The sequence below is a fragment of the Pteropus vampyrus genome, unplaced genomic scaffold (genome assembly GCF_000151845.1).
Source record: "Pteropus vampyrus isolate Shadow unplaced genomic scaffold, Pvam_2.0 Scaffold42, whole genome shotgun sequence".
Classification (NCBI taxonomy): domain Eukaryota; kingdom Metazoa; phylum Chordata; class Mammalia; order Chiroptera; family Pteropodidae; genus Pteropus; species Pteropus vampyrus.
Window position 1 is genome coordinate 7,068,218 of NW_011888823.1, and position 21,966 is coordinate 7,090,183.

Below are 21,966 nucleotides of genomic sequence, written 5' to 3' on the forward strand. Positions count from 1 at the left end.
TACAAAAATGTCCATTTCTATGTAGGGAAGGCTAAGTGAGGATCTCTGACATTGAAGAATCAGTGTCTTTGTGTTTTAGATTTTGTAATCCAGATTATAAACTATATAATCTAGTTATTAAATGTAAATTTAATTATTACATGCAAATATCTCAGGCCAAAGATAGCTCCAGAATTCCTTCTGCTTTAACCACATCAATTTCAGCATAAAATTAACTTCAAAGTAATTCCATAAACATTTATTGAACACCAGCAATAAACCAGGCACAATGTCAAAGGTGTGGGAGACAAAGGTGAATACGTGTGTCTTTCTTCGGGAATTACGTGTGTCTTTCTTCGGGAATTCAGTACTTCAAGGGAGACGGCAGGTGAAACATAAATTAATTCTAATGCAATTTCATATGCAATAAAGATCCATACGAAGTGCAATGAGAACATAGATTAGAAAGGAATTTATTCTGCTTGAGGGACTGGAGTTGAAAAGTAGAAGCAATATTAGAAAAAGTGATATCTGAATAGAACATTCAGATAAGGGTTTTCCAGGCGGAAAAGAAGACAGGGATTCACAGAGCAAAGATGTAGAATCCTGACAGTGCCTGTAATGCTAAAGAAATGGCTGTTAGGACAGTAGCTCCCATCAAGGATTTTATCTTTTTTAATTTATTTATTTATTTTTAGGCGAGGCAACCCTTGGTTGACCTCATAGATTGCAAGGACCTTGTCAGCTTACAATCCCTTATTTTTTAATTTGTTTCTGCCTACAGCACCTGGTCTTCCTAGGTGGTCTTCCATCCAAGTACTAACCAGGCCTGACCCTGCTTAGTTTCCAAGATCAGACGGGATCGGGCTTGTTCAGGGTGTCATGGCTGTAGTATCAAGGATTTTAAAGAAGGAACTGTCATGACCAGGTAAGTCTTGTTAAAGACATTTCTAGGGAAGGAGATTGTGCAGCTCTTTCTCAAGCAAAATAGCACTTGTTAATACTCCATATGTTAAGACAAAAGAGAGAAAATTCAGAGGTTTTGAGCTTAAACCATGGTATGAATGATGCTCCTTTCTGCAAGAAATAGGGTAAACATGTCTGGGAGGCCCATAATCTCATATCCCTTGGCAAGAAAGAGGATTTTAGTTTTATATAAATATAATACTCACATACTGGGAGTTGCCACTATTGGAGCAAATGTTATCCTTGAAATTAGACCTTAATCAATTTTCTAATAATTATTCTATAGTAATGAACATTCCTAGAGTTAGGGTTTAATACTAATTGTAAATAAATAAAAGTTTCCACAAATAGAAATTAAAAATAATCTAGCACAAAATTCTAACCAGGAATCTGCTACTAATGTCTAGAAAAACAATTGTAACTTCACAAAAACATGTTTTTTTTTTTCTTTTTGGTAAAAATTCTTAAAAAAAAAAAACACATATGTATAAACATACACACAATAAATCCTACTAGAGAATCTCAGGGGAGAATGAGAAAGTCCAGGAAGCTTTAAAAAAAAAAAATTGACCATTTCTGTACTTCTATTGCTATATGAGACATGAATAAAAATTCAGGGAAGATTGTCTTATTGAAAAGAATATAAAACTGTACATTCTTTGGAATCAAAGGAAAAGAAGAGGAATCTTTTTGTTAGCTTACCTTTAAAAAAATCCACAAAATTATAGGGTTATTTCACTTTCTTTGTGCATGGACGGAATAGCCATTTGCTAAAATAAACCTTTGAAAGACAACTCAGTAGCTTAGTCGAAAAACTACAACTACAGGGTAAAGTGAACTGATAAGAGGGGTATATTAAGATCTGTTTGGAGAATTTTTTCATTGTAATTTTTACAATTTTCCTTAGGTCTAGCCTATAATTTTTCAACCTTATATTCATGTTCAAGGGATAACTATCTAGCAACTAGCCCTGGTAGTAGAAAAGGTTTATTTTATATCTGTGCAAAGGTGGTTTAGGGAGGATGCTTTCCATTTTTTTCTTCTCTTGTCTGTTGGCTAGATGTTGACACTGACAGTGATCTCTAAAACTGCGTGCTGGAAGTGGAAGAGGCTTTGCCATCCTGGGCCACATCTGCATGGAGGAATGGCCTCCTCCCATTACTTTAATGTGAGTTAGGAGTTAGCATTTTTGTGTTAAGCTACTGATTTTTTTCATTGATTTTTCATCACCTATCATCATATTAATTCATGCAAATAACACAAACTACATTTTTTCAACATTAATAATTTTTCACTTTAAGATATAATATTTATTGATTGATTGTTCTTAAAGAACTTCAGTAACACTTGATATCAGTTGCAAATCAATATTTTCAAATCTGATTCTTCAACTAGCAATTTATGGAACCACTGAATCTATGGAACAAGATAAAATTCTTTTACAACATAGGAGTAGAGCTGATGTACCAGTACACTCTATTCTAATGGTGATTTTCTCTTTCTTTAATTTTTTCTACATCATTAATTGAAATTATTCTGTAAAGAATGGTCATTTCTTCTATTTATTTATTTATTCAAGCATTTGTTTACATCAGTGTGAACTCATGGAAATTTATTATATTATTTGGATTATAATATAATGCTATCATTATTTATTTTGATGATCAAATTATTTCAGCTTTGGTCATTGGGAGCTCTTTCATTTTAGCATCTAACGGAGCCAAAGTTCTCCTTTAAAAGCAAGTCAAAATTGCTGAAAAAATATGCTCAAATTTAAGCTTTAGAAGAGTTTAATGAGCAGTTTTCAAAAACCATCTGAAAAGCTCACAAAAATGCACTGAAAATGGCTAGAGTTAAAGGCCCTCAATAAACGTTTTCTTTGTAGATATCAACCAACAAATATTTACTGAAATAATTGTACAAGGGAAATGCAAATAAATCACCAAAGTGCAACAAAAGAACAAAACACATTTTGTAAATTAGAGAAAAGTACACTCTAAAAGAAGAGCTTTGAGATTCTAAGCACTTATGAACAATCTATCTCAATGTATATGAGCCCAAAACTAGTCTTCCAAGTTTTTCCCATCATAATTAAGGTCCAACATAACTAAATCAGTGGCCCTAAGAAGCAGTGACCGAACCTGTAGATTAGAATTTTCTTACCATATCTTAGTTCCTTGAAAGATGTATTAATCTTGGAAAAATCTCATTGACACTAGTTTCAAGGGCTAAGGAGTCACAGAACATAGAGCCCCTGTGAAGTGCTGTTGGAGACAAAGGCAGAAGATAAAGTTTCTGACCCTCGACATCTTTCAGGAAATCTCACACCCATCCATCCCTATTACTCTATCCCAGTGACACATGGGAGCTCACCCAGGGTGAGGAATTTCACCCAGGGTGAAATTGAGGAATTATGAAGTTGTAGGAATGGAGGTGGTAGTAGTTTTTAATTTATAACACCAGAGAAATGTCTAAAATTATATGACAATTTCTTTCCTAGTAAACTGGCTCTTAGAGTTTGCACAGCTAGATTATCTCAAACGCACATGCAGTAAAAAAAAGGGGGGTTATAGCAGTGCATCACGTAATCAAATACATAAGATATAATCATGAGCTTATATAATCATGAGCTTAATGCATGTCACTTCTATTTCACATATCCAGTTGACCTGAAACTGATCAATACTTGTGATATCCTAAAGACAGACAGTCTGAATAGTATAAATAAAAGGCTTATTTGATGATAACCTTATTTTCTAAATCACACATTTTTATTACCTTCTCTGAATACAAGTAATATCCCTTTTTATGTATGTATAACAGAGCAAGGAACACAAAGGCAACAGAAACATGCTAAGCTGTTAAACTTCAAGGGATGCTTTCAGAAAGGGAAGGATGAGATGACCTTCAAAACGTTTCAGTATCTAACTGATTGCCTGCAGGAGCAAGCTAATCAGTAGATGAAGCTCTTGTATTTAAGCCAGACACTAGATAGAACTACAACACTGGAATTAAAACTGTATAAATGTGTGTGTGTGTGTGTGTGTGTGTGATATATACATCATATGTATTTTATAATATTCTTATATATAATATATGTTTATACCTCTCTCCCACAGAAGACTTGTTTTTAATGACAGAAAGTCATTTGAATTGAGATTTTGGTAACTGAATCTCTCTGAACAACATAATGCATGTGGAGTCACCTGGCATAAAACTTATATTATTAATAAGGCTTTATCTGAGTTCTAGAAAAGTGGAACATTTTTATTTTTTTATTTTTATTTTTAAATTTTTAAATTTTTTTATTTTTTAGGTGAGGCAATTCTTGGTTGACCTCACAGATTGCAAGGACCTTATTGGCTTATAATCCCTTATTTTTTATTTTTTAACGCCTATAGCACCAGGTCTTCCTAGGTGGTCTCCCATCCAAGTACTAACCAGGCCCAACCCTGCTTAGTTTCCAAGATCAGACAGGATCGGGCTTGTTCGGGGTAGCATGGCCATAGACAAAGTGGAAAATTTTTAAATCAAAGAAAGATACCTTGACTGAACTCACACGGAAGACACAGGTCGCTGTCCAGTTAAGTTTTACTAGGTAGACAGACCTTCAAATAGTTCATTTGTATATTTTTCATTGTATTATTGTATTGCTGGCAGAAATCATGCCATTTCCCCCACCTTCTTTTTATCCCAAGGATAATTAACTTGCTCATTACCAAGTTGGCTCACTTAATAACAGTACAATCCAGATTCAAACTCCTTTAAGGATATTTTCCAGAAAGATGTTACCAAATTTAAGTTTGTAGTTTCCGACAACATTAACAAGTCAGTGTAATAAAACTCCCAATCATTTTACAGAATGTTCTAATGTTGTATATATGTCTTTGAGAAGAGAATATTCAGTATCATACTATCTGCTAGACAAAAGCAGTTTCTATTCAATAGCTGTATGTCTTCTGATAATCAAGGGAATTCAATATTTCTCTCCAAAAAAATGAAGAGAATATCAATGGGGCTAATCTCTTCAAAGTGCTTAGAGCTCAAAGCAATTGCCTGCAGTTGTAAAGAGTCCCCACCTTCATTATCTCAAAAAAGAAAAATGACCAAAATGCAAAATACTGCCTGGCATTTGGGATGGAAATTCTCAAAAGAAAGTTAAAATAGACATTCACCAATTCATTTCTAAGCTCAACACTTTAAAATGAAATTTACGACTTTAAGATAAAAGAGTCAAATTATGAACCTGTTCTTTCTTAATACAAAATGAAGAGTTAAAGTGGCATAGAATTAAATTATATTGGTCAGCAACGAATAAATAGAATAATTTACATTTCAGATATTATTATAGTTTAAGAAATGATTTTTACAATATAATCATAAATGTCCAAGGATTATCAAATTATGACTTGCATGATATTTGCAAGTTATTTTCTAAGCACCTTATTTCATCTGAGAATTTAGTCAATGTTCTATCCTATAAAATGACAGATGTTTCTAGAAACCACTAACAGAAAAAATTCAAACAGAGCTTACAAAATCATTATTATTTAGTTTTTAAAAATGACATAAAATGATTAATATAGTATCCCAAAGGAAAAACTGTTCTGGTGAAGTAGCCGGATTTGGTGTACCGACATGTTCAGGCTGCCTAGGTTTTGATTTACCACAGGTAGCAATACACCCTGTAGAGGTTTGCTCATATTGGGGGTCTGAACCTTCCTGGGGAGCTTGTTTCCCTTTTTTCTCAGGCAATTAACTCAGCATACATTTCCTCAAGTCAACTCCATCACAAGCCACACAGAGTAAATAATAAATAAAGAGGCAAATCAAACTACCACTCCTTATATAAACTTGATACAAAGAATTATCAGCATGACAGATGAGTACCATGCATCTGGAGGGGTTATAGACACTGGCCTGAGGGATCTGCTAGAACAGGATTTTCCACATTGCAACTAGAAACCAATAACTAGGTCAGGAAAGCGAATGTAGTACATAATTAAAAATAATATTACAGAAAATATCAGAGTGCATCACATGTACTAAGAATATTGTTTTGTGAAACTTTTAATTTAGATATATGTTATATATAAATCTATTTATAGAACATAACTATATTATGTATATTAAATATACATATATATGCACACACATATACACACACATATACACTCTCATAATGTATGTTTGAGATTGTGTTTCAGAGACAGAGAGAGAGAGAGAGAAACAGAGATAAAGAGTTAATTCTCTGTTTCTCTCATTAGAATGCACACATGGGAGAGCAGAGATTTAAGCCTTTCCACCATATTTATATAGATTATTTCATAATGTTTACGAAAAATATAACAGGTATTGTTTTGTTATTCTCACTTCACTGAGGTGGAAATTTAGGCATAGAAACATTCAGAAATGTGTCCTAAGTTAAAGACCTAATAAGTGGGAGAATTGGATTCAAAATCAACCAGTGTCACTCGGGAGGCTATTGTTCTTAACTGCTCTATTGCCTCTGACATTAATTAAAATGAAAAAAGGCTCAATATAAAGTGTAAAATACTGTATTATTAGAATACTGTAAGATATAAGGTTAGATGTGTCAGATTAGGATATAAATATAAAGTGTAAAAACACTATATTGTGTTTATATATATTTAACTATACTTAGTAACATATAGTATTTTTACAATATGTCAGTACTGAGCTGATCAAGAAGGGAAGGTTTAGATGGTGAGACGCCAGTTGAAAGAATGCACAAGTGGCCGACAGGAGGATGAAACAGCGAGCACCAACTTTATTGTGGGGAGCGCATATCTGCTCTAGTTTTCTTCCGCTCCCTTTCTTGTGCTCCCCTTCTGCTCTCCAGGGGACCGTATGGCTCCACACATAGCAGAGTACAATAGTGGCATTCAGCCACACATGCGTGATACAATAAACTGAAGTACGTTCACATATTTTAGGTGCAGGTGCCCTACTACACTAATGTAACATTCTAAATCTGGGGTCCTATTCTGAGCTGTGAGCATGGATCACAGCCAGACCTGAGACCTGCCAGGCCTGGGACCCACACAATATTTAGTAACATACAGTAACTTTATATCATATATAATTATACAGTAAGTTTACATAGAGTTCAAGAAATATAAAATTTTAAACTATAATTTGTATGATTTCATGTGATTTATTTTTCTTTTATGTATTTTCCATATTGCTTTCTTAAAAATGTCGGCCATGATCACATAAAACATTTAGAATAAAAAATGTACAGATTAAAAATAATGTCTCGTGTGGGCATAATAAAGGAATCTAAATGCTACTGTGGTTTGACAGCACCAATAAAATGCTCTTTCCTTTCCTGTTCTATTTTGGAACCACTAGAGAATAGACACAGGAATTATAGGGATAGAGATCAAAATACCACCTTTAATATGATAAGGGTTAATTTAAAATATAAATATGCAGGCTCATCAGTGTCCTAACAGTTCCCACAGTTAATTAACCCTGCCCGGCCAATTATTGGCAGACTTGCAAAGACTCAGGCTTCTGCTATTGGAGTAGTTCGCTGAAAGTGATGAATGTGATCAGAGGGGAGACTTTCCCAAGGTAAAGGTCACTGGAGGATTTATTCAGTGGGACTTGCTTGGTTCTTCTTCAACTCTTTAGTTAAGCAAAACTCCACTTTCACAAAGGGTGGAAGGAGGGAGGGAAAAATGGAGTAGAGAGGGGCTACAAATATTCTAGGTCCCTTCCCTCCATGCAAAAGTGAAGACTTGAGGGATTAAGTGTTAACCTCTCCTACATATAAAGGCCATCTTTCATTTGGCTTCAGATGAATCTTCATCTGTCTTTCTGCTTCTTTCTTTCTGGCTCTTTTTGGGAGGAGATAGGCAGGACTTCAGGTTGCTTGTAGGGGATCATTAGGGTTAATCTAGCCAACCACAATAGGAAGCTTAAAAGATACCAGCATTATTTATTTGTGTGCTATTTTTTTCTTTCATGTATGTATAGGAATATAGGTTGTTTTTTTTTTTTACTTTATTTTATTTATATTCAAATTTATTACGTATTTTGTTTAGAAAATTTAGAACATAGGGAATACACCTCAAAGAGAATGCCTATACACATTTTGGTGACCATAATGCCAAGTGTTTTATGTGCGTCTCTTTCAGTCAGGGTCCAGGCAGAAAACAAAGAGCACACACTCAGATGGAAATTTTAGAGGCTTATTAATGCAGGGACTATTTACAGAGGGGAGAAAATAAAGAAGAAATAAATACATTAATTAGGAGTATTAGGAAGTTGTTAACCTATACTAGGCCAGAAGAGTAGAAATGACCTAAGTGAAACCTGGCTAAGAACTAAACCCATAGAAGCTGAGCTGCCTGACAAGAGCTATAGCCATCAAGTAAGGTAGCCATCACCAAAAATGCATCCAAGGCGGGAACAGACAGAATATATGCTCCAACCTCTCCTCCTGCCTTCTCCTCTCCTATCAGTGCCTTTCATTGGTCAATTCTAAACATAAGTCAAGGGCAAGTCAGCTTTCCCAGAGAATAGGGGAGGGCAGAGAAGAACAAAAATGGATGAATGGAGGGACAGAGCCAGTGAAGGACGAATAGTACAACATCCATCTGCTGATCGGCCTGCATGGTTATTATCTATCGATCGATCGATCTATCTATCTATCTATCTATCTATCTATCTATCCATCTATCCATCTATCCATCCACTCTTTGTGAAATCATGTCTTATACTCTGTTTTGTCACTACATTTATCTTCACCATGTATCATGAAAATTTATCTTTGTGCTTCATCATATACACACTTATGACATTTTAATGCTCACATGGTATTCCCCTATAGGAGATATTCAATCATACCTTATGCTTACACATTTAATTTATTTTCAAATTGTCTTCTGTTATTATCTTTTCATGACTGGTGTTCAAATATCCCCTTTTGAATTATTTTTGAGGATTATTTTATAATTAGTGTGACTAATGCTCTATTTTACCATTCAACACAAAATGAGAATCTCTGATAATTTTATCACATGAGAAAGCTAATTGACTTGGAATCGTAGCAAATATGGCTTTGTTAATACAAGTCATACTTTCATTACTGAAAATAGTAGGGTGATATTTTTATCTGGTTGACTGAGATATGACGGGGCTATTGAGTACTACTATCAACACAGTTTCATTGCATTATGATCAATTGGTTGTTCCAAACTCCAAAGCTGGATCAAGGCTTCCTTATGAGTATCAATATTTAATTGAGACTACAATTTAAGGAAGAAAAACAAAAACAAAAACAAAGAAAAGTTACAGGATGTTTTGGATCTACACCAAAGAATGAAGGTAACAAATCTAGAAATATGACCTAGTTCAACTATCTCAAAACAAACTGAATGCCAACTACAGCAAACAAAGAAACAACAACAACAACAAAAAATCAGTGTAAAACATTTTAAAAGAGAAGTCATTTTTGATAATGAAAAACTCAGAGGACTAAGAATTAAAAAATCTGCTGGTGAAACAAATGATATTAAAATAAATGAATTGCTATACAAATGTAAAGTATTATTACTAAAAGGACTCCCATATTGAGATGAGTTCTCTAAACACTCTTTCCCATTGTTCCCCAGTTCCCGAATGCCTAGAAAAATACTCCAAAGTTCACTAACATAATTTTTCTCTTAACATAAAAACACTTTTCACATGTAAGCTCATAGAGATGCAAATACCATTAAGAAGATTCTTAAAAACAAAAACAAACTAATTTAATTATAAAACATTGCTGTCAGTCTGATAGTAGTAAAAGCTAAGCATCTCTAAATATTAACAATGTCAAAGTGTCTCTGTATATGTGGATAAATTTTTTTTGGAGGGGTCACAATCTAGTCTATAGAACCATCATTGTTGATAATGAGATTTCTGGAAAGACTAAACTCATATAGTAATCCTAAAGAGCAATGTGACAATACTCAATGAAATGAAATAATATACACTCTATGGCACAGAAAGTCCACCCTGAACACAAAAAGTTCACCCTGGGTATATATCATGGATAAACTCTCACAGAAGCCATAGATGAGGATGCTTAGTGCAGCATATAGTGAAGAAGCAGGAGCTAACAGAGAACTTAGGTGCTCATTGCTAGCACAATGGATAAATGATAACATAAATAAAATGGAAAACCACCAGTAGACAGAACTGATAAACCTAAAAGACGTATATTGACACAGGTAAAAGTTAACATAGTATAGAATGAAAAATCAAGAACCTGAATAGAATGTATAACAAACATAGTTTTTAGAAGTTCTTATATATATACACAGACAAAATAATTCTGTATATTCTTCAAACATAATCTGCAAATCTAGAAAACATATCAGAGACATTTAAAAACTTCCCTGGAGGGAATGACAGTAGGGATAGGGAATTCCCTCATCGAAAAAATAATAAAACCTGATGATTATTGTCAATTAATGCTGAGAAGTATGATCAACTCAGCTTTTTGTACATTAGGAAGAAGAAAAAGAAGGGAGAGGGTCAGATGGAGAGAAGGGAGCTAAGAAGTGAGAGGAAGAGGAAGAGGAAAGAAGTAGATAAAAGAGAAAGAAGCAGAAGCAGCAGAAACATCATTGTTACAATGAAAGTTTGGTGAGGGTAAATGTTTCCTAATGCAGCATGGATGAAGGAGCAAATCAAACACTAGGAAAAGCATAGTGAAAGGATAATAGAATAAAGCACAGTAATCAAAAATTCAAATTAAACCGAGTCCATGGGAACAGTAATGGATAATTATATAGTTAACTTCACAGAAATGCTCATCTTTTTTCTCCTGCTCCTTACACAGCTACAGGATCCTTTTCTTTACAAATAACAATCTGATGGCACATATAGCATATTGAATGTGGAACCATTTAATTTACAGTTTCCCAGTTACCTGCAGATTCATATCTATTGCTTCAATTTACTTTTTTAAATAGAATTTTATCTATCTCTTTATCACTAAATCTCAGAATTTAGAACAGTACCTGGAAGATATTAGGCTTACACTAAATACTTGTCAATTGAATTAATATAATTTCCACCATTACACCAACAAAAATACAAAGGAGTAAATGATAAAATTCTTGGATAGAAAGCATGGCCTGAAATGCATATCTGTTATTCAGAGATGTTTATAAAACTCATTTTTAAAACACTTACAGAGTGTTGATGTTTATAATAACAATAGCACACTGTTTCCTCTTTTCAATTTTTTTTTTCTTTAGTAGTAGAGTGCATAGTATGGAATATTGTATGAAGATGATTTTAAACTATGTTTATTTAAACTCCTTATATTACAAGTGTGGAAGATACTTCTGAGCTCAATCAGATTTGAGTAAATCATATTTGAATATTGTTTGAAATTTAATTTTAGATAAGTATAACTGCAAGTTATCACAAGTGCCAACTGTGCAGTCTCCGTCTCCAACAGTGGCATGCTATTTATTTTGGGTTGATTTGCACATCTGTTGAACTGTAATTTTCCCTTAAAGGATTATCCCATTAAAAAGTATCAGCTTGGCAGATTAAGGATGATTATCTATTTAATTTTGTATACACAGTTTATTAAAAAAAAGACAAATGCTTGGGCTACTTCACTTTGAGCATGAAATGCATGTGGACTGCAAATTTTAACCATATTAATTTTAAATCTAATAAACTATTATATGCTATGAGGTTAACATAATACATTCCTCTGAATACCATCACGGTGTATACCTTAGAAAAATTAAAGGTCTGATTATGCCTTATTACTTTATATAAATGCATTTTTCTTGTTTAGCATATGTGTTAAAATGGTATTTGTCATCTTTCAAAATGGGCTATGCTACCATGTACATGTAATTTTTATTATATCTGCAAACATATAGGCATAGCTAACTATATCCACTGGAATATTTTATGGCCTACATGATGTTATGATATAGCTGGTTCTGCAATTATTTTTTCACACTTGCTATATAGATACAAATCTTTTTGAATTTTTTAAATGTCTTGAAAAATAGTTTGGCATTAGCGTATTGTTATATGCATATAACTACTGTAAATACACTTGAAAAATGCTTATTACATTAATACTATAAAATAAATCTTCCTTAAATATGATGGCACTAATTTATAGTCATTATTTGAACATTTGTTGGACTTAAATTATTTGTATATAATTATGCATATTAATTTTGAAATAAACTTCCAAAGAGATATTTTATTTACATATGAAATATTTCCAAGTACCTTTTGACCGTCTACACCTATAATGTTACAAATATACTTCTATGTAGCACAACTACCTTAGAGAGCTAAGCAACAATTGAAACTATATTTATTTACAAAATGCTACAGAAAATTGAGTAATTAACAACAGAAGTGTGACTTCTTTGTATCACTGTAACATCCAGGTAGGTGCCCTGCAATAGTTGATTGCACCTGCATAATGCTGTAATTTGTAAGATGAATTAATTATTTCCTGTTCTGATTTAACCAGAATGGGTCAGATTTTTATGATCTCATATAGTCCTACATAAAGAATTTTACGGAGTTACTGATTTATTAAAATGTTGGCACTTAAAGTTTTTTTTTCCCCAAAAAAGCTCTTGCTACTACGGAGTCCGAATGTATTACTAGGTGCGTAAGAATAAAAGTTTTGTATTACTGAGCAGTACAGCTATCATTTAAATTTGAGACTTGGTTTTTAAATAATCTTGATTTTTATGTCAAACTGTATTTCCTTTCTAGATCAAAAAAAAGTGGAATGTTTTACTTACATTTTGACATTTTATTTTTAGGTTAAATAGTATAGAAAGCACTTAAGTTTTATTTTAGAATATTATTTAGAATACCATGTCCTAATGAACACAGGAAAATGCAATGTAAAATTTAAGTTGTAAATCCAATTGATAAAGTCACCTAATCCAAACGTCTCCTTTTAGAAATGATAAAATCACCGAAGATTGTGTTGTGCTCAATTTTACATTACAAATCACAGAGGAACAACAATCTTTATTCTTTAGAGCCTTGCTTCATGATTGACTCAAATGTCCTTTGCTGACTCATGAGATATGAATAATTTCTAGATGTCTCTACGGATTCAATCCAGACTCAGATATTTGTGACTGTTGAGGCTATAAAATGATTACTTTTAAAACTGTGAAGGCAATTCCAAAAGAGAGGCTTCATAGTTTGTGAAATGATATTGTCATTAGGTTAAGTATACAACTTTTCACGTTTACATTCTATAATGTTTTTAAAAAGTCAGTATCTTTCATTCATATTAACCTGTCATAATTTATGCAACTCAAATAAATTTCAGCTGTCAGAATTTATGACCCATTATTGGGATGATAGTTTAAATACTTAACAACTGATATGGCATTGCAATCAACCAATCAGAATGGACAATAGACCATCAGAGCTGGATTATAGCTATAACACTTGGTACAATTATGACTATTATCCCTAAATTCATATGTCTTTGAAATATATTTTAATTAAAGTTTTCAGGGTAGTCACACTATTATTAAAATATTATTTTCTATACTTGCTGTCAGGTAAATAAAGTTACTTCTAACATAGGTGATAGCACGACAAAAGTAAAGAGACGATGTAGTTTTTTTTTTTTCAGATAAAGTATAAAACAGTCCCTTGAATCTCTAAAATTTTTACTTTACAATTTTCTAGAGCTAACAGTTAAATGAAATGCAATTCAGGCTTGTGTATATTTATCAATATACATATATAATCAAACCTCTCAAAACTCTCTAAAATGGGAGAAATGGCACCAGACTCAGAGTGTTATAATGATTAAAAGAGAAAGCACCTTGCCAAGGTCCTGGAATATAATATGCTTCATCCCAGGTATTAATCAAACACTTGAGTCTACAAGGGAGATACATAATCTGGTTTCCTCTAGTTCCTCCAGTTCCTTTCTCCAGTATCAGAGAGGCCCATATTCTATTCAAGAACAAAATGGATTTACATACACAATAGAGCCACTCAAAAAGGGGATGAAATAATGTGATTATAAATAATTGAGCAGGGTCATTTGGTCACCTTTTATCTCTTGTATTTTACCCTCTCTCCTTGTGGTTTTCTTTCCCAGGAAATCGATGTGGTAGAATGCGCTTGCTCATAGGAGAAGCAATTTAGGTTGGTCCTACCTTATGCCTTAGAGGTAAAAGAGATTAGGTTAGTTTACTTTCTTTTGTTATTTCAGTTTATAATCAGGCTGGGACTTTTAAAAATATGGCAGAAAGAGGGGCCCTGGAGGTACATAATCCAGCCCTGATTACTCGAATAGAAATTTATACCACGGTGTGGGGTTAGAGTTCCAGGTCCTGTTAGGAGCATATAGGCTCTTGAACATAAGACACATCAAAAAATCTGGCAAATAATACTAGGAAGATCTTTTCCTTTCTCTTCCCAGAGACAATTGACAATTATTGACAAGATTCTGTGTCTTAGTCAGCTTTGAGTCAAACACTGTCAAGTGGTCATTACTGAGATTATTGCAATATTCATAGCAAATGATTCATTTCTCTTAACATGTCATATATTAATATGAAAGTGAATACTATTAGTAAAATGAGAGGCAGAATAATGTAAAATTTAAATTTTAGTCTCAAAAATCAGACTCTCTTTGAATTCTGATGTCACGTAGGATCAGTTAGCAGTCATTGGGCTTGTTGTTAACTTCCCTATGTCTGTTTCCTCGTCCGTGGAAAGGGGATAAAAGTAACAATTTCATTGAGTTGTAGTAAAGGTTAAATAGGTTTTTATACAAGCCAACCTAGATGGTTCAAAGGACATAAGTGAAGGGACTAGATCCAGAGGTTTGGGCTGAGCTTGCCCCACTATTAAGGTAATACAATTCTGAGCTCTCTTTTTCTGTAAAGAGCCAAATATTAAATATTTTGGGTTTCGCAGGCCATATGGTCTTTGTGGCAAATACTCAGTTCTGCTGTTGTAGCACGAAAGTAGCCTCAGACATTGTGTAAATGAATGGGTGTAGCTGTGTTCCATTAAAACTATACATGAACTCAGGCCAAGCTGACCCATGGGCAGTAGTTTGCCTACCCCTGTTCCTTTGAATTGTAAGGTTTTTCCACTCTGGTTTGTGGGAACACAAACTATTCCTAGGCTTGGATGGGCTTTGGGGATTTTTCCTTTTAACTCTTCAGACACATTTCTTCCCTAGCCTTAGATTACCAGGTATCGATTCCCATTCATCTAAAGATTGGAGGAGATCATCAGCACATTTCCTGAGCTCGCTCTAGGGTGCACGTGCACTCTCTCTCACTCTCGTTCTCTCTCTCTCTCTCTGCTGCTCTCTCCTGTCCCATAGTCTGCCCTGCAAACTCTAGCTGCCCTGGCCTCCCTAGCCTGCCCTTTCTGACTCCTCAGCTCTGGGGTACTGCCAGATTTCCTTTGGTTTCCACCCATTCTGAGTTGTGGCCTGAAAACTTTCTCTAATCTGTATTCTGGGGCTGTCGGCGGGCTCATTTGATTTCCTTCCCTCTCTCAGGTATCACTGTCTTTCATTGCCCAATATTCAATGTCTGAAAACCATTGTTTCATATTTTTGTCTGTTTTTGTTGTTGTTGTTATTGTTGTTGTTTTTTAGCTATTTTAGGCAGTAGAGTAAATATGGTCCCTGTTACCTCATTTTGGCTGGAAATGGAAATCCTGATAGATTTTTAATATTTCACATGCAAGTAGGCTCAGAAATGTTTAGAAATTTCACTATGACCATTCAGCTAATAAGTAGTGCAGACAAAATTCAAAATCAGGCCTTCTAATTTTTAAATGAGTGCTTTCTTCCTTTATGCTACAGCGCTTTCATTAGGAGGAATTAACTATGATCTGCCTTTTGAATGCAAAACAATGAACTGTAACCTTTACTAACAGGAACCAATACATCCAATCTGAACCAAAGATTTTGGGATTATCTTATTATATTTTGAAAAATACTGGAGGAATCTTGTAATTCTCGTGTTTTCCAATAGGGTCATTCTCTCCTCCCACCTCCCATTTTAGCATTTTTATTGTGGTTCTGCTTGTGGAGAATATTTAGGATTTTCTCAAAATGGTAGGAAACCTCGCCTATTTTGATAATCTTATATTGATAAGCTTTCTACCAGAAAGTCCCTATCTGGTTCAAGATTCAGCTCCTGCATTTTTTAGGGATGTGACTTTGCAAATGTACTGGAATTACCTTTTACGAAGAAGGGGAAAACACTGTATTGCTACACTATATAAACATGATGAAATAAGAAATGTGGAAGTGTATATATAAATTCTCATGGTTCATTTTTTATTACTTTGTGCAATTCCATTTAACATTTCCTGAAATTGTAATAAATTTTTGAATGATAAAACATATGCCATTTGAATATACCAAGTGAGAGATATTATTTAGATAGTGAATCTTTACAGCAGTGCATAGCATTATATTACCAGGAGGCTCTCTGTTTAATGAGAAAGAAACACTTATCCCTTTACAAATACAAGAATTATAAATATATACTAATATATGTATATATCTATAAACACAGATAAGCTGTTTTGTCACAGGCAATATATTTGCAAATAAAACATTATGTAAATAATGCTATGCCACATGCAACTCCTTTTTTAAATGTGTAAGAAGCAGATTGCTTACAGCAACAGCAAAGCTAAACTCTAGATGGTGATTCATACATCTTTAAATCTTTGAATTTTAATTATATACGTATATATAATGTTATATATATATTCATATATATATATATAACTTTACTTCTTAGTTAACCATTTAAATTATGTGTAATATTACATAAAAAGGAGGTTTGATGCAAGTTTCTTTTAATATTTATTCTTGGTGTTTATGTTTTCACTGGAAACCTTCTAAACTAGCACACAACCTCAGGCATCTTATTTACACACCAATATGTACGCACATTTTTCTCATCCCTGAAATGAATGGAATGACTTCTAAAATTCCTTCCAGCTAGGATAAAACATGGTAGGTTACTATACTAGGATTTCTTCATTACAGAATATACTTTATGCCTTTGAAACACATTAGAATATTGTAAGAAATTGTCTCCTTTATTGTTTCTATGGGGAAACAGTTCAGAGAGATTATATAGTTTGGGTAAAGTCTAAAAGGTGGTAAAGATCTAAGTGTCTGAATTATAGCATATATTCTTTTTCTACATCACTGGTTTTCAAATATTTTTTATCAAAGATACATTTTTAAAATGATATACCGAGGAATCACAATTTTAAAACAGATAAAATTGTATTTCATTTTTATTTTTATTAAATTGTAGTACATATTTACTTCTATAAATTCAAAATGAAAAGATTTACTTATGAGGCTAATAAATAATGAGGCAATTTTGATATACATAAAAATTGAAGTCAAATGTTATGGACAAAAATTTCAGTCTTTTAGTGACCTCTACCCCATTTATTTCTATACTGTGTTGGATTTGTAGTGACAAGAAATCCATATTTATAAAAATAAGTCATTGTTTATGGGAACAGTTCTTAAAAAACATACCTCATAAATTCAAAACGACTTTCAAGTAAATTGATCCAGAAATATGAAATGTGGTTAGAAATTTTTGTTTCTTTGATTATTTAGAATATCTAACAACTCCTCACATTCCTTATATTAAATATCTCAGAGTACTATCAATGTTTCCACATGCATTATATGATATTATAATGATATTACATGTATGTTTCCTCAAGTCCAAGGGCATACCTAAGAAAGCAGACCAGAGCCTGTCTTATACCAGGTAACTTGTGACAAATAACATCCCAAGTGTACATAACTGCACAATTTAATTCTGTCACAGATTTTCAACTTGGAAACCTGATTTGGCACAACTTAACTAATATAAGCTCTCAATAAATGTTAATTATTGTCAATAGTGTCAATATACTCTTGCTTTCTTGGAAAAAGGTTGTACCATATATGCTTGTATTGCCTTGTTACTGGGAATAAATAAAAGTATGTCAAATAAATGTATATTTTGAGCTTATAAAGTTAGATTTGATTTTATCCTCAGAGTCCGAATACTTTCATGATATAATTTTGTTATACTTTTATTTTAAAGAATCTTTTCCTGAATAAATGCAGATTAGAAGAGATCTAGACATCCCTATCCTTATTTTGATTTTGTTTTACATTTGACTTGCACTTTTTTACTCTCTTAAGGTGAACACAATTTCTGGTATTTTACTTTCTGATTTTCATGTCTCTCTTCATGCCCTGATTAGACCTTGTGTTTGCCCTTCCTTATTCCTTCAAATTTTAATATATCTTAACCTTTTTAAATCGTCATTGAAGACTTCTCTTCTACAGAAGCACAAATTTTTCATTATTTAATGAGAAAAAGCCTTATGAGATTAATTTCTCAAACACATAGAATTAAAAGTAATTATAGTATGTTCCTTAAAGAAATGGCCAAAGGGATGAGATTGAAATTATATTCCCTCTAACTGATAAAATGTTTTCATTAACAAGGTCTCTCGTTTACAGTCTTTGCCTTTTATGTTTCTTATTGTTCCACCTTAATTCTCACGCTTTTCTTAGTATTAGAGAATTATCAAGAATATAGAAATCATGACAGAAAAAATACATTTGGTGTACCAGGAACTTTAAGATAATATTGACTTGTGTGACAATAAGATAGGTACCGATATTTATTTAAAACCAGGTTTGCCTGACTAAATATAGAGAAGAATTTTTGGGCTGAAAAGCAAGCGGCAACATGTTTAATAATGACAGTAAAATATTTATCTATTATTAATTGTACAGCATTTCAAAAACAATTTAATTTACATTATTAGAAAGCATAGCCAAAAATTTTGAAATTTCAGAGTTCAAAATTCAAGGACATGAATATTTAGATGCTAGCTCAAGGTAATATAAAGGGATTTAAAAATGTAAAAATGTTTATGAAAACCAAATTAAAACTCCTTTAGTACTATGATGTCAATGCAAATTTTCTATATCAGAAAGTATAAATTGAATTAATATGGACTATTTTAACATAAACATTATTTTTATATGTACATTCTATCTTTATTGTTTTCATCTAAAATAGCTATCTGTACAACTTCTATCTACCACAAATTAGTACCAGAGATTTAAAAAATACTCAGGGTTTTAAAAAAGTGTGAAACATGTATCACACTAGCAAAGAAAAGTTATAGTATCCAATAACAGATATACATTCTTTACTTAGCAAAGGTTATCATTAAAGATGAAGATATGACTGAAATTTTAACCTTCTAAATAGACAATTGGAATCATTGAGTGGTTGTTAATATCAGTTGCTACATTATTTATCATCAGCAAGGATAAAATATTTTATCAGATTGATAGTGTTTCTATTATTTCAAAAAAATTCTAAACACAAATAATATTACAGAATGTAGAGCACATAGTTGCAACAATAAGATTAATATGTATGTCAAATGAATTATAAAATATAGAGAATATAGGGCAATTTATTAAATTTTTATAAGACTAAAATACTGAATTAAAAATATTTCAGTTCTATGTTGCCAAAACTGTTCTTCTTTACTCTTAGCCATTTTGCCTTCAGAAAACCCAATTTACTTACCTTAGATGGTGATTCTAAGGGATACAGGGTCTAAGGTATTGCATGGTGCTGGCAGGAACTTGTGTTATTATCTAGATTAACACAAACTTACCTTTTCTACTTTTCTTCCTGTACATATGTAATAAATATAATGATTTCATAATGTGACATGATACAATACATAATAAAATAAAATATGATGTAATATATTCTAACATAATTTTAAGAACAGAAATTTACGTAGAAGAAAACACCAAAAAACTAAAGTGGAAACAGAAAATAATTTCAGAACAAATATTAAAGTTAGTAGACTGGTCACAAATATTAAACAAACAAACAAACAAACAACAATCCTACCTGATGAATCAAAGTTCACCTCATTGCCAGGACTTGGACCTACATCAATGGACACAATTGGTAAGAGTTTCCGAAAGTCCCATAGTTTTGTAACTCCACAGGAATCACAGGATGCTATTATGTGACCCTTTAAAAAATATATACATAAAGAAATGTATACACATATATATATTTCATATGTCCAAAAATATATAGTAACATACACACAAAAGAGATTTGTGTTATAATTTTATTAAATCTGCAAGAACACACTCCTCTAATCTAAAAAAGTATTCATTATACCTTTGTCTTGAACATAAAGTTGTTATGAAATAATTTAAATATATGAAATCTTACAGTAAATTTTGGACTATTATTTTCAGAAAATAATTTTTATTATTTAATTATATTAGAAGATGTAATAAAGCAAAAATATGCACACCCATGTAATTTATCCATGTGCACACATCACAGATAGTGTATATATGTGCTCTGCACAATAAAATTATATACATGAAAACACTGCACTAAAAGGAAATCTCACTTTACATGCTTGTAATTAGTTAAAACTGAAAATTTATTCCTCAGATAGAATAAAAATAAATACAGAGGTAGGAAAACAAATGAACACAAGGAAGGGTTTTTGTCATAGAAGGTAAAATTACCAGATCAAGGTGAAATTGATGGCAAGGAAACAGTGCCTATTGTGGTCTGATAAGACAGACAAAATTACTAGAAATACTTGGGGCTTTTGGGTAACATGTAGTAAGATAAAGATGAAGGTAATTGTTTAAAGGGGCTGCAAAACAAGAGGAAGTGTAGATGGATTCAAGTATTATGGAAACAGGAACAGGTATTTTCCTGGTATAGAAGTACCAACGTGGATGCATCAGTGCCTAGCTCATGGTCCTCCTGCTGGCCTCTCAGGAGATGTTTATTGAACATACACTTCATGTCAGGGACCCGAATACAGTGATGAGTACAAAGGGTTTCTGCAACTCATAATCTACATTCCTTCTCATCATTCTATCATTTGAGTTCTGTGTTTATTCACCAATTAAATATGAATATTTACTACATCAGGCCCATAAATAATGTTATGATACATCATTATACTGTTTCTCATTCAACCACTACTGTTTCTCTTTCACTTCTAACTTAATTTTTTAAATGTCAAATCAAAAATCATAATCTCACTTTTTCTCTAAATATTTTAAAATGTTAAATAATTTGATACTGTACAATTTTCCTTTTTATCATTTCGAACAAGCTCACACAATTTACGTTCTCATTTACTTCTTGATTTCTATCCTTTCGGTCAAAAATGTGCATCTTGTATCCATGTGGACTCTGTTTTTCCCTAAACACACCATTACTGCAACAAATGTCATTCATTTTAAAAATCTATAACTGTAGTTACTGGTGAAGCAATATAACAACCTTGTCCCCAATCTAATAAATGGGATGTTTAATCTTTTTTATGACTCAAAAGGAACATGGAGAACTTGGAATGTTTTCAGATATGAAAACATGTATTGTAAAAATTGTGAAGAATCAGTAAATTCAATTTTCAAAAAAAGGAATTTCTCAGGATTAGTAAGGAATGTTAATGTTGGAAATTAGAAAGAAGTCTTTCCAGAAGTAATGGCTTTCAGACATCTTTCAGAAGTCAAACAATGGAACATTTTTTCAATTCTGAGAACAGAATAAATAAATTTTAATCAGTACTTAATTTGGATGCACTTCTAATGAAAGGCAGGTTATAAACAATGTATTTTTCTTGTCTGGATTCTACAAATTAAAGATAATCTTAAAGTGTGCTTTATTCCACTGAATATTAAAATTTGAGGAAATACACTTTTTAAACATTCAACCTTTTCTTGGGTAAAAATAAATATTTAAATAGTTTTAATATTTTCACATTTAACTTTTACTACTGTCAAATGATCAATGTATAACAGCTTGATAATATTGAAATAAAAGTCAATATTTACTAATAAATGCTTTTAATAAATCAAGTATTGTGCTAAAT

General features: G+C 32.4%; 1 protein-coding gene and 2 pseudogenes across 1 annotated transcript in view; all 3 read right to left on the reverse strand.

Annotated features, from left to right (window-relative positions):
- SPAG16 (sperm associated antigen 16) overlaps positions 1-21,966 on the reverse strand; it is a 755,650-nt gene that overhangs the window by 180,851 nt on the left and 552,833 nt on the right. Inside the window, exon 15 of the mRNA XM_011358649.2 lies at positions 19,956-20,082. Within this exon, the coding sequence (XP_011356951.1) occupies positions 19,956-20,082 (127 nt within the window). The remainder of the gene's footprint in view (positions 1-19,955; positions 20,083-21,966) is intronic.
- LOC111738730 lies at positions 755-873 on the reverse strand (annotated as a pseudogene).
- LOC111738718 lies at positions 4,338-4,456 on the reverse strand (annotated as a pseudogene).